At 45.6% G+C, this 14,058-nt stretch overlaps 1 protein-coding gene across 1 annotated transcript in view; it reads right to left on the reverse strand.

Moving 5' to 3' along the window:
* SEL1L3 (SEL1L family member 3) overlaps window positions 1-14,058 on the reverse strand; it is a 108,239-nt gene that overhangs the window by 33,581 nt on the left and 60,600 nt on the right. Inside the window, exons 11-13 of the mRNA XM_070372233.1 lie at window positions 13,326-13,505; window positions 4,620-4,739; window positions 2,619-2,759 (exon numbers count right to left, since the gene is read on the reverse strand). Of these exons, the coding sequence (XP_070228334.1) occupies window positions 2,619-2,759; window positions 4,620-4,739; window positions 13,326-13,505 (441 nt within the window). The remainder of the gene's footprint in view (window positions 1-2,618; window positions 2,760-4,619; window positions 4,740-13,325; window positions 13,506-14,058) is intronic.

Below are 14,058 nucleotides of genomic sequence, written 5' to 3' on the forward strand. Positions count from 1 at the left end.
AATAAAGGTTAAATTACATACATTGAGTTTCTACTCGACTTTAACTTACCTATTTAATAAAAACCGATGAGCTGAAGCAGGATGCAAGATGAAACTATTTTTCAGAAGTGGACCATTACTTCGTTTAATTAGAGGAAGAGGAAAGAGAAAAGGACATGAAGGCTATTTGGAGTAACTAGACGGGGCAATGAGACAACCTTTTTGTACTTTGCGGAAAGGATCAGAACAATCAGGATGACAGAATGTTAGAACCTGGATACACTCAAAGTTTATCTTCTCCAGCTTCTTTGTTTGGAAGGAATAAAACTGGGGCCCACAGGGGCTGACTAACCCAAAGCCTCTTCATTAGATCTGCAAACAGAACTCAAGATACTCTCATTTCTAGATCAGGGATTTCCCAGTGTAATTACATAATCAGAAGTGGGATGATTTCTTGCACAAAGACTATATACTCTGCACAAGTCTGAGTAGCACTGGAAGCTGTTAAAAGAAAAATACAAAGTCCTGATGCATAGCAAATGCTCAGTGACTATCCACTAGATGAATCCACGGAGGACAGTAGCTGCAGTAAAAGTCCAAGCTCCATCCTCAGGTGTATGTAAAATGGGATTGACTCGACCATCTTGGAAAAACTACAGCCATCATTGTGGCACCATTTTTGAATACAATACGCCAAATATCCACACAAAATAAGCCGAGTGCACACTGCCCTTCTTCCTGTTTGGAAAGTTCATTTTTTGTATGGGGTTTTTTTAACACTGAAAACACTTAAAGACACCTTTGGCCAGAGGTAAAAATCTTTCTCGAGATGTTGATAATGGGTTTTCTTCCTCCCACTCAGAGATAACTTAGAATGTAGGAAAATCAAAAAAACTTTCAGTTTTCAGAAATCAGACCCTGAAGAAACATTTTGTCACCTCCCATGTCATATATTTATATCTTTGGCTCTCCTTCTAGATTTCAAGCTCCTGGTAGGCAGAAATAATGCCTGAGTCATGCCTTTGCACTCCGGGCAATGACCAGCCCCAACTCCGGAGGACCAGTGCCTCTCCTCTGCACCTGTCTCAGTCCTCTGTCTTCTGCGTGAGTGTCTGAGGCCCCAGAGGTCAGAAACGTGGCTCGTGCATCCATACGTCCCTCCATCTAGTGCAGAGCCTGGCATTCTGTCAGCCCTGAATGGGTGTGTATTACATAAGTACACAAATACATTGGCATATGGCTAAGAGTCAAACCACTTCTATGTTGATTTAACAACTACAAAGAAAAAGTCTGGGCTCTAAACTTGGAAACCGTAACAACCAATAGGTTTTAAGACTTGGAGGGCTAGAGATGTAGCAGGAGTCATGGTTGTTAATCAGTGAGCGACCACAACTGTGGTTCTGGAGATGAGCCCGGCCATGTGCATCCAAGTCCTTGTTTGAAGACACTTGCTGTCTGTGGGCAGCTGCCTCCTTTGGGCCTGGACATAGCCACCAAGGTTTTCCTTAGTAGAGCCAACAGCTTTCTATCTTTCCAAGGTGGATGAATTGATGTCTCTGTGTTCAGGGGTGAAGAGCACAGACTTTGAAGCCAGACTGCATGGATCCCAATCCCAGGTCTGAAATGTACCAACTGTACAATCTTGTACGTGTACGTGCATGCTCTGTTGCTTCAGTAGTATCCAACTCTTTGCAACCCCATGGACTGTAGCCTGCCAGGCTCCTCTGTCTACGGGGCTCCTCAGGCAAGAATACTGGAGTGGGTTCCCATGCCCTTCTCCAGGAGATCTTCCCAATCCAGGTATTGAACCCGTGTCTCTTAAGTCTCCTGCATTGGCAGGCCAGTTCTTTACCAGTAGCACCATCTGGGAAACCCTTAGGTAAGTTACAAATCCTTTCTTAGCTTCTCTTAGCACACACATAAACAGAGATCATCATATACCATGGTAGCTGCATTTGCAAGGTTATCTTGAAGACTGATATACATCAGGTAATAAGCACTGCATCAATCGAAGTAAACTATTGTTACTCCATAAAGCATTTTGCCGTTCTTGGAGTCCCTTCTTTAGGTTCTTTCACTCAACCTGTGGTCATTACCAGTGTCCCATGAGGTCAGATAAGTCCAAGGATGTAGCTGCTGGTTGCCGAGGAGGGATTTGAACTCCATCTTCTGTCTCCTGGGCTAATGGTCTTCTCACCCATTCCCCTGCTCTCCTGTTGGCTTAAAACCAAGATCTTTGTTTTGATCAGAGAGACTGTTGGGATCCAGCCAAAGACGCATTTCATCTCAGCTGTAACTCAACGAGAGCTCTGCCTGATAAGAGAACTTGCAGCACCTTTGGGGGCTGCCAGCCATGTACCAATCCATAAAATATGGGGTGTCTCCTCCAGAATGCCACAATGCTTGCAAAAGCAAAGAGAATCCAGGTGCCAAACCTAAGGCTAATGATTAAAAACAAGACCAGGGAACTGCTTCTGACTCTGCCTTTTCAGCAAATACGCCTTTCCATCCAGCCTGACAGAAGCAGATTCCGAGGTTCTTGGGTTACAGGCTCCCTGTTTGCCCGCATGCCTACATCAAACTGCTCAGGAAATCTGATAGGAATTTTGCAACCTCAGCACAAATTGAGTGATTCTTACCTTGAATAATACAATGGCGTAGTCGTATATTAATGCGGGGTCCTCAGTCTCCAGGGCACCCTTGGCATACCACTCGATAGCCGCTTCCGGGTTCTTGGTCACACCTTGCTGGCCCCAGAACAGCATCTGGGCCAACCGTTGCTTTAAGACAGTAGCAATTTAAAACAATGACTTTCCTGTGAAATGCTTAACATGTGTGTGTGTGTGTGTGTGTGTGTGCACGCACTTAGTGGCTCAATTGTGTCCAACTCTTTGCGACCCTATGGACTGTAGTCCACCAAGCTCCTCTGTCCATGGGATTCTCCAGGCAAAAATCCTGGAGTGGGTTGCCATGCCTCCTCCAGGGGATCTTCCTGGAGTGAACCTGTGTCTCCTGCATCACAGGAGGATTCTTTACCCACTGAGCCACCTGGGAAGCCCTAATACTTAACATACGAGATTTTTAAAGAGGGTAAGGCAAACCTAGTTTAAAATGTTTTTATATCGAGAACCAAGACTTAGGTAGACACATGCTATCTTTCTACTGGGGACCAGAGCCCTAAAGGTGTACTGGGTTAAATACAAGTTATTAACACAACGATGTGTATCAGGGGGATGTGGGTGTGTGTATGTGAATGAATGTACTATACCCAGGTCAGAGCTGATGGATCAGCAACCATACTGTCTCCTCTCTTGAAATGCCCTCCCCTTTGGGAGTCATTGACTGTCTTCTGGGCCCAGTGTAAGGCATGCACGCCTGTGCACATCTGTGGCAGTCAGGGCATCTCCCTATGAGGCAGGAGATAGATGGGCTCCAGGCTAGGCATTTACAGCTGGCCTCCTGTTTGCATTTCCTGAGACAGGAGGTAGGTGGGCTCCTGGTTAGATATTTACAATCAGCCTCCTGTCTGCATACTGAAACAGAACTAACAACAGAAACAAGGTAAATAGCCAGGCTTTGTCTCCTGAGGACACCTTAAGAGAACAGACAAGGCAGGAAGAGAGGGGCTAACCCCTGTTTGAGTAAAGGATCACTAGGTCATATATTTTCCATTCTTAGGGTAAGAGAGACACTGCACATGTGCAGAAAGCTCCTTGGGGATCAAAAGGAGGAGGCACCACCCCATAACATGTGATGCCAAGGCCACCCCATAGGCCTCAATCCATCTTGGAAACAGTCACACACAGAGGGGAGGGTCCTAGGGTAGTTCAAGTATGAAAAAAGAAACCAGATAATTGGCCAAAGGTAAACAAAGACCCTGAAGAACCGCCCTATATAAATGATTTATATCATTATATCTATATATCTGATGCACTAGAATGTCTGATGGAGTCTTGGGACTGATCATAAATCCTGTGACTCTCTCTCCAATGGGTGCAGGTCTGACAACACTCAATGTCAAAAGTAACCAACTGCGCTTCCCTGGTGGCTCAGTGGTAAAGAATCTGCCTGCCAATGCAGGAGACACAGGTTCGACCCCTGACCCAGTAAGACCCCACATGCCATGAAGTGACAAAGCCCCTGCACCACAACTACTGAGGCCCGCGTAGAGCCCACGCTCTGCAACAAGAGAAGCCACGGCAACAAGAAGCCCGCACACCGCAACTGGAGAGGAGCCCTCACTCTCGGCAACTAGAGAAAAGCCCATGCAGCAACAAAGACCCGGCAGAACCAGAAATAAATACGTAAATCAAATTATTTAAAAAGAATGACCAACTGACTTGCTCTGGCCGGTGAAATGTGAGAAGTGCCCCATCTGAGCAGAAGTGTTAGGAGCCAGCTGTGACATGTCACAGGTGGCCCTGAGGCAAGAGCTTTGGAAGCACATTTTGGTGACACCTCTGTTAGCGTGGGCTCCTAAAGAACTATGAGAGCACAGCCCCTGCCAGCATCCCCAGTAGTGTGAACAGCAATACACTGGTGCTGTGTTAAGTCACTAGGATTGGGATATCTTGTTATCACAGCGTATCCTGGTCCATCAGGGCTGAGACAGTTTCCAAGACAGTGGACCACATCGTTACCTGAGCTGCCGCATTGCCTCGAGTAGCTTCATGCTTCAGCCACATAAAGACATCTCCATCTTCTTTGGTTTGTACCTTGAGTATTTCATCATCTTTTAGTCTAATTGTTTCAACATATGCCTAAAATGGAAGGAAGGAATATAAGAAGGCAGGGAGGGTGAGAGGAAGAAAGGAAGGGGAGAAGGGAGAATGAAAATATCCAAATAATTTGGGCATGCAAAAGACATGCCATTATTCTTAAACCAGCAATTATTCAAGTAAAAACTCACAAATAATGGAAATATGAGGTGTGTCCACAATGCCATAAGACCACATTCTTTTTAAATGAGTCGATCACACGCCTTGCATCTAAATGGGCATTTTTGTTCCTGTCAAAGCATTTGCCTTGGGAAGCTGAAGCTTACTCTGCTTTCTCTTCCTTTGCTCAAGCTAGTTCAGAAGTCCCCCTCTGTGCCATCAGTTTTAGGGCCAGATTATACAAGGCATCAAAAAAGGTAAATCAATAAATTCTAAGTATAATCTTATTATTATGCTTTATTATTATCCTGCATGACTAACCCTTTTTATTTAGCAGGCTCAGCCTCCAATATCTTTTGGCTATTTCCAAAAATGAAATCTGCTCTCAAAAGAGAAGGGCATATTAACTTTTTGAGTATATGCACAAGGATGAACCAGAGGTTCCAAGGAGGAACCCAAGGGGAAAGTTCACAAAATGCCTCAAATTTGCAAACAGCCTCCCAGGTATCTGCCTCCTTTGAAGAAAATAAGGCTCATTTTATGTATAAATTTTGGCTCTTTATCCAAAAAACTGTCTTGTTGTTTCACAGTCTCCCCTTATATTTAATACATGATGAATTCTATCTAGTGCCAGAGGGCCTGGGAAGGGCTTCAAGGCCACAAGCAGATGGTGAAAAAATTGGTTCTGGATGAGGCTGGGAGAAAGAAGCTTTAGAGAACAAAAAGCTCAGCCTGATTTCCCTTCTGATCCTCTGTTTGTCAGCGAAGGAAGGACTTAGACGTGTACACACTGCTGTATTTAAAATGGATAACCAACAAGGCCCTACTGTATAGCACAGAGAACTCTGCTCAGTGTTATGTCGCAGCCTGGATGGGAGGGGAGTTTGGAGGGGAATGGGTACATGTTTATGTATGGCTGAGTCCCTTTGCTGTTCACCTGAAACTATCACAACATTGTTAATCAACTATACTCCAATATAAAATTAAAAAGAGAGAGAGAGGAAAGGACTCAGATTCACAAGCTCTAGCCTGCAGCCCCATCATCCACCGGGGCCACACGCAACCAGAGGTCCCTCTTAGCGGCAGTAGAGGGCAGACTTGGAGACAGAGCTAGGACTCAGAACACAACAGGTATCAATTCCTGTTGGATGTCTAACCTTGGCACAGCACCCAGAAAATAGCAATAAGTAGAATAATGATGCTGCCACCTTTGATTGAAACCATGTGCAGGGTGTTTAACAAACATTTTTTTCACTTAATCCTCATTGCAGGACTGAGACCCAAATATCACTGCCCTCAATTGATAGGCAAAGAACTGAGGCTCACAGGGTAAAACTGTGAGCTCATGGTCATGTTGTAGAGCAGACCTTGGAAGCCAGGTTGACCTGTCTCCAAAGACAGGCTCTGATAGGCTCCCCAACAATGTCGCCCTCTAGCGGGAAGGCCCTGGAATCCTGTCTGGGCACTGGTCTCTCTCTCATTCTTCGCTAACTGCAAGGCCAATAAGTAGGAGCTTCAGCTCAGACTCCAGGGGATACTCTGTCATCTGCGATGAGCCTGGAATCGGGCAGAAGCTCAGGCAGCTCAAATAATATAATTCTCAGCTATAAGGATTTTTTTGGTCAACTAGGGAGTTGGGTATTTGATTTGGGATTGATTTTCTTCTTTTCCTTATTTTGCTTTTTCCTATTTTGCTTTTTCCTTCTTAACTTTGTCATGATACTTGAATGAAAGACATAGCAATGAAGACAGAGTTGCTGTGCTGCAAGAATTTATACTCTTAGGTGCTTCTGCCACTCTCTGGCAGGGATAACATACCATAATCACCAACAAGGACTGTGTGTGCGGACCAAGTGCTTGGTCCAGATTGACTCAGTGAATCTTTGCAACCTCATAAGACAGTCCCTATCAATATCCCCATTTCACATATGTGGAAAATGAGGCCCAGAACGGTTAAGCAACTTACCTAAGTTCTTCAAACTAATGAATCAGACCCAGGACAGCTGGCTGTGAGATAGTCCTCACCCACCCTCACCACCCTGCGAAGGACTTATGCATCTGGGAGAAAGCAGATGGGGGGCTGGTTCATCGTCTCCCCTTATACATAACGAATTCCATCTAATAGTGTCATGGTGGTGACATCAGATCTTTCACATCACCCCCAGGGGATATGAATTCTGACTCGCCACTAACTACCTATAGGCCTTGGGCCACTGACTTTATTTATCTGAGTCTTAGCTTCTGCATTGATAAAAATGAAGTGTAGCATGGTATCTGCTATATCAAAAGCACTCTACCTACTAGCCCTTATTTTTAATAGTGCAAAAGAGTTACAAACACTCAGGTTCAAATCTAGCCTCTACCACTTGCTTGTTGTTTGACTTTGGGCAAGTTCTTTGGCTTCTCCGAGTCTTGGTTGCCCCATTTGTAAAATGGGAACAATACCTGTACTGACCTCACAAAGTTGCAGGAGGATTGAAAGAGATTGTTTGTGAAGATCTTAGCAGAGCGTCTGGCATATGGGAAGCTCTCCAGAATGTAACTCATGTTTTAGGTCCTGAACTCATTATACCTTGTAAAAGGCTGACAGCAGTTTAGAATATTAGCCCTCCTGTTGGTGTTTGCTGTTTTGCACAGCTCAGAGCCTTACATTGTGGGGATGAATTTCTGAGAGTTTGATGCTTTTGAAGATGGAAGGGACAGATCTGAGGAGGAAGTGTCAGGGCTGGAAACATCTGAGAGCATCATGTTGTGTGTTGGGCTCCACTCAGCATACATCAGATGGATTAATTTATTCATGCTATCAACTCTGTGAGGTGAAGAGTGTCATGGCAGTCTTTACTAGTGAAAAACTGTGCAGAGACAGAGAAGCGAGTGAAGTTATCCAAGATTTCACACCCTGTGAACAGCAGACCTGGGACCTGAATCCAGACAAACTGGCCTTGAAGCTACACCACAATTGCCTGCCACACCCAGGCTGGTGGTTGCATCTTTACAACTCTGGGGTCCCCACAGTGGCAACCAGCACCAGTCAGAGCCACACACCCAGGCCTTCTGTGAAAGTCAACCATCTACAAAGACATGTGATGAAGGAACAATCCCTAAAAGGGAGCAGTGTCGGATTGTTCATCCATCAAACCTTTTGAGAACAAGGAATGATGCTTCAGATGGGAAAGTGACCAATCCTGGATGAAGCTATGGTGTGGAGAAAGACCGGTGGGGGTGAGGGTTAGGGGCAGAGCTGGGGAGATGCTGGCAGGAGTCCAGAGTCCCAGACTGACCAGTTCTGGGATCTTCTGTGGATTCTGAGGGGGGAAGGGTTCTTTTTGTGCTGTTATAAAATCAAGGTCTCTAGGATGAGCAGTTCATAGCCTATACTGCAGGGTTAAGACCTGCTGACCAGGTGAGAGGAGGTCTGGTGTCCAGAGACTCTGCAATCCTCAGACGTCCCTGGACCCAGCATCAGAGAAGTCTCCACACTGTCCCTAGACTCTTCATACGCTTTGCTACCTTTCTCTTTGCTCACTTTCAGGCTACATCATGCCAGCTGTCTGCTATCAATCACAGGACAGGCAGGACAGAGCGGAGAGCAGGGAGGGGTAAGGAGGGTGAAGGACTTAGTGGACTTTGAACCTGGGGAGCAAATGCTGTTAGTGGCCCCCCATTTCCCAGCGCATCTACGTTCTCTGAAGTCGTGAAATAGAATGGCTCAGCCAGCACTCCCGGGAACTCAGCAGCAGGGCAATTTGAGTCTACACCCAAACCACCACTTCCTTCAGGTCTGGAGGAGTCACTGTGAGGAACCCAGATTTTAGGGTGTTTAAAATCAGCTACAATGTTTGGCTCCCAATGTGGGGATCTAAGTTTTCTTTGTTGAAATTTAACATTTTAGGGATTTTTAAAGTAAGAATGGAAGAATATCAAGTGTAAAGATGTAGACACAGAAGCAAGTACCCAAGATTCCCCAAAAAGGGTAAGGGGTGTTGACTGCAAGGAAGGCAGAGTTGAAAGCCAAGTGCCTAGGTGCTTGCTGTCGACAATGATCACTGGTCACATGAAAAAGTACCAGAGAGTCAACAAAACACTGTGGTCACTTTGTGTCCATTTCTGGTTGCTCTGCATTCTATCCTGTCAGTCAACAGGGAGCGCCACCTAAATTTCAAGCACAGTGCTGGGCATTGGGATCACCAACGTGAACAGACAAAGTGTTTGTCTTGGGGGGCTCCCAGTCTACTGGTGCAGCAAGTCCTCAGATCCTGTACACAGCACCCATCATTGAGCGAGGGCATGGATGTGCCTGGGTGCCCAGGTGCATGGCAAAGGGGACATCCAAGGAGAAGGTAATGTCTGAGCCCAGTGTTCCAGGAGGAAGAAGGGTCAGCAGACGGGAAAAGGAGGGGTGGGCATAGAGAAAGCAAGCCAGGCAGAGGAAACCCGGCAGGGTCAGGAGATATGGACAGCCTGATGTGACCAAAAGCTTGGCATCTCCAGAGTGGGCAGGCCAAGCAGGGACTGCTGAGAGCTGAGACTGGAGAAGCAGAGAGAAACCTGATCAAGGAATGACTCCTATGCCAAGTGATGAGCTGGACTTGGTGCTTCCGGATCAGTATTTCTCAGCACTGACTACATGTTACTACCATCTGAAGGAGTTTTAAATATACACATGTGCATAGACATATATACCCAAACTATACGCCTGGACCCCACCCTGTCAATTTGATGAGACTATGGGGTGGAGCCAGCACAGAGGTGTTCTCTGATCCCCCGTGAGACTTTGAGGTGCAGCCAGGTTGAGAACTTCCCCTGTTGTCAGCCCCCTCTGGCCTCCATGGGAAGAACATGGAAAGGGATAAAACTGGTGACAGAAAGGCCAGTTAGGGGGTACATTTATTTGCTAGAACTGCTGTCGTAACAAAAAGCCACAGATGACACGGCTTAAAACACAGAAATTAACTTCCTCATGCTTCTGGAGGCTGGAAGTCCAAGATCAAGAGGCTGGCAGGTTTAGTTCTTTTGTTTGTTTTGGCCACGTGGCATTTGGGATCTTAGTTCCCAGACCAGGGATCAGACCTGTGCCCTCTGCATTGGAAGCTCAGAGTCTGCCAGTGAAGTCCTGGTTTAGTTCCTTCTGAGGCCCCTTTTCCTTAACTTGTGTCGTCACATGGTCATCCCTCTGTTTCATCTTAACCTCCTCTTCTTATTAGGATACCAGTCATGCTGGATGAGGGTCACCTCATGGTTGAACGTATTCCTCTCTTCAAAGGTTCTGTCTCCTTAATGTAGGGCCCTGTTCTGAGGTACTGGTGGGGAGGGCTTCAAGCTATGGACTTAGGGGTCAATTCAAGCCATACTCAGTCCATAAGAGGAGGCCATCATAGTCACTCAGCAGAGAGATGTAAAGGACAGTTGTAGGCTGTGGCTGTATATTGGATAGGAGTGGGAGCAGAGAGAAGTTGGCGTGTAAACCTGCTGGGGATTATAACCCCAGCTAGGATGATGGGGGGATTATAACCCCAGCTAGGATGATGGGGGGATTGAAGATGACTCCCCAGTTCCTGGCATGGACAGGGGTGTCACGGGTTGAGGAGTTTGGGGGAATAGAGAGGAGGAAAGGGTGTGTTGCCTTTGTGATATGTTATTTTTGCAGATGGGGGTTTGTAAGAAAGAGCTCAGCCTGAGAGTCAGATTTCTGTGTCGTCAGTATGTGGAGGGAGGGATGTGTGAGACCCCTGGCCCTCTAGAAGGTGTAGACACAAAAGACTGAGGACCAAACCTTTCAGAAGAGCAAATTCTGAAGGGCGAAAAGGATGATAGGAACTCATTTGTGATTAAGCCACAAAAACAAACCAAAAAACAACTAGTATCTTCTTTCTCTTTGACCTGAAGTAGAATCCCTCTAAATCATATAAAAGTGACATGAAGCAAGGTTACTAACATAGAAGTGATGGGAACCACAAGTTACATAAAAAATGAAACAAAAATCCAGACAGAAGTTACTGATGGGTCTTTGGTTTGTTAATTAGAGGTCTGGCTTTCCAGATCTCTTCATTTTTTATGTGCTGTGTGTGGGTGTGCTTGGTCATGTCTGACTCTCTGTGGCCCCATGGACTGTGGCCTGCCAGGCCCCTCTGTCCACGGAGTTTTCCAGGCAAGGATCCTGGAGTGGGTTGCCATCTCCTTCTCCAGGGGATCTTCCCGACCCAGGGATTGAACCCTTGTCTCTTGTGTCTCCTGCATCAGCAGGAGGATCCTTTACCACCGTGCCACCTGAGAAGCCCCTTGTTATGTGCTGCCGGTGAATTAATAGATCTCTCAACAAAAGGATATTTAAATCGACGTATGACACCTGCTAAAATTCTCAAGAAGCCATTAATTACACACTCTGAAGAAAATGAGCTATGATACAACTAACTGTATAATTCGTATCTGTGATTCTTAATCACACGACTTTCCAGCTGCAAGATGGATCTTCTCTATTCATCTTCTCTGGTTCTGACCAATTAAACATTTTCTTTCATAATCATAACACTTCATGGGCCAAATCTTCAAAAGAAAAGGAGCTTGTTAGCAACATACCATCTCCCCTTGCTCATTTATGCTGCATTAGAATTCCTAAAAGTATATATGTACAGGACATTATTAACACATTCAAGCTTAGCAGAACAATAACAATATTATTTGGTGGTCTGATTTTTTTATGAATGTGTTTCCAGAATAATTCTTTAAAAACTTTATAAATGAATAAACTTAAAAATTCCTGTCAAACTGAGGTCAAATTTTGCCCATAGCCTATGTATGCGGAGAGAATACAAGTTTATTCAGGAGAAATCATTATCTTCTAAAGGAATTAGAATGTCTATACAGACAGCCTTTGGGTACTTCATAGCTTGATTCATGTTTAATGTTCACTGACAGCATGTATCTCTGAGTCATTTATTTCATAACTCTACAGTGGCCACTGTAGGTTTCTTTTCCAGAAACCATTCATTCCCAATCATCAAAGCACACATTTCCTGCACTGGGGGTTTCTAAATGTAATGCAGGAGCAGCACAGGGAACAGTAAGTGGTCTGGTTCCCAGTTAGCCTGCTCTGTCTAAGATTCCACGAGCCTGACCCATCTCCCAGGCTCACCAAGCATAAGGTGAAAATCAAGAGCTTATGGCTTCAACCAGAGCCAGATCTGATCATGCAGCAACCTCCTGTCCCTGGTTGCACAAACCCAGGCACCCCAGTGGTTTATATACTATCTTTGGCAGAAGCTGAGTAGCTGAAACAGTGACTATAAAATCAGAGCTTAAAATATTTACTATCTGGCCTTATACAGAAAAACATTGTCAACCCCTGGTACAGTCTACTTGCATTTCTCAACTTAACTAGCTGAAGTGCTATGAAAAATACAAGCCGAGAGGCCAGCCACGTCACAATCTACTCCTGCTGGATGCAAATCTACATCATCTAAAGGCAGCTTTCTTTTTATTCTTACACTGTCACCTTTACTTGGGCTTCCCTGGTGGCACCAGTGGTAAAGAACCTGTCTGCCAATGCAGGAGATGTAAAGAGATATGGGTTTGATCCCTGGGTCTAGAAGATCCCCTGGAGGAGGGCATGGCAACCCACTGCAATACTCTTGCCTGAAGAATCCCATGGACAGAGAAGCTTGGCGGGCTATAGTCCATAAGGTCGCAAAGAATCGGACACAACTGAATAGACAGTGCATGCACGCATCACCTTTACCTCCAGACTTTTATTCACAGTTCCTGAAACAAACCATCAGTTGGTCCAGTGTAACGCATCATGTTTTGAAGGCAGATATTAGCCACTGATTTCTTTGCCTAATGAGTCAAAAAGATACGTGAGCCTGCAAAATGAGAGGCTGGAGTCAGTGCCCCTCATCCAGTCCTTAATCCAGGATGGATTGCCTGCTGTCAGTCACCTGGAGCCCTGTGGCTCATGTGATGGGCAGACGCTTCTCGAGGCGCTGGGCAGCAGGAACATAGGGAGGGATGGAACTCTCTTATATGTAGACTCTGCAACCCTGCTGCTTGTGACGTGTTGATAGCAGCCCTTGGCTTACTGCCCCTGCTTAATTTGACTCAATCTCCCCTGACATCTCCAGATCCTTCCAAGTCACATGCTTTTGGAACAAAGACAAAATGTCTCTGTTTCTGGTATACATGGTTTTCAAAATCAGAGCCTGTCCAGGGCTGTATCTCCCCTCCCCTTACCAGTCTTCCCACTCATGAAAAGCTCCTCATGCACAGATGTAGGATGGTCGCTGCATTCAGCCTGAGAGCACAGTGAGGAAATATGAATTGGAGATTATGAGAGGGCTTCTCTTTGCATGGGATTATGCTTGCACTCTGAAGGCCAGTGAATAAACCAGCCACAGAGGCAGACACTTTGTAAAATTGTTCAGGAAGCCCTAGTAGGCAGGGCCATAACCACTCCCACCCATTCCTCTCTTGTACCTGATCTCCTTGGAGCGTGTGCTGGTCAAGGGGTGTCTTGGTGGCGATATTGCTGTAGTAGGCATAGGACAACTCCCAGTCCAGGGGGTAGTTATCAATACCCTGGTAATGCTTGTACCCAAGATTCATCGAAGACAGCCTTTCACTGCCCTGGCCTCCAACCAAACTATACAACATGCCCTGTTAGAAAGAAACGGACAGTGTTCACAAGATTACAGAAAAGGGTGGTAAAATTCTAACACAGAAAGGTCATCTGGACCCACCCCTATAATATGAGCTTAGTCATTCTGGAAAGAAGTTAATACGCCTTTTAAGAAAAACTTCAGATAGGACTTCCTTGGTGGTCCAGTAGTTAAGACTCTGTACTCCCAAAGCAGGGTGCATGGGCTCTATCCCTGGTTGGGGAACTAAGATCCTGCGTGCCACACTGCATGGCCAAAAAACAAAAAACATGAAAAATTTCAGAAAAGTCACAAGAGCTTTCTCGTGATTATCTGTCCTCAAAGTCTAATAGCTGAAAATTCCTTTGTTCTTCCCTCAGTGAAGACAGGGTCTTCCCCTGACTTATCTCACAGCATCTCTTCGTGTATCCACCAACTGTTCTAAGGATGCTGGCTACATCACTTCAGCTACATCATCTGTGCCCGATGATCTGAATGGTGGGCCACATTCCAACTTCACATTCTCAGAATGTTAGTGTTGGGAAGGGTCCTTAGAGATCGACTGGTCCAAC

Source organism: Bos mutus, chromosome 6, assembly GCF_027580195.1.
Source record: "Bos mutus isolate GX-2022 chromosome 6, NWIPB_WYAK_1.1, whole genome shotgun sequence".
In the NCBI taxonomy this organism is placed as follows: domain Eukaryota; kingdom Metazoa; phylum Chordata; class Mammalia; order Artiodactyla; family Bovidae; genus Bos; species Bos mutus.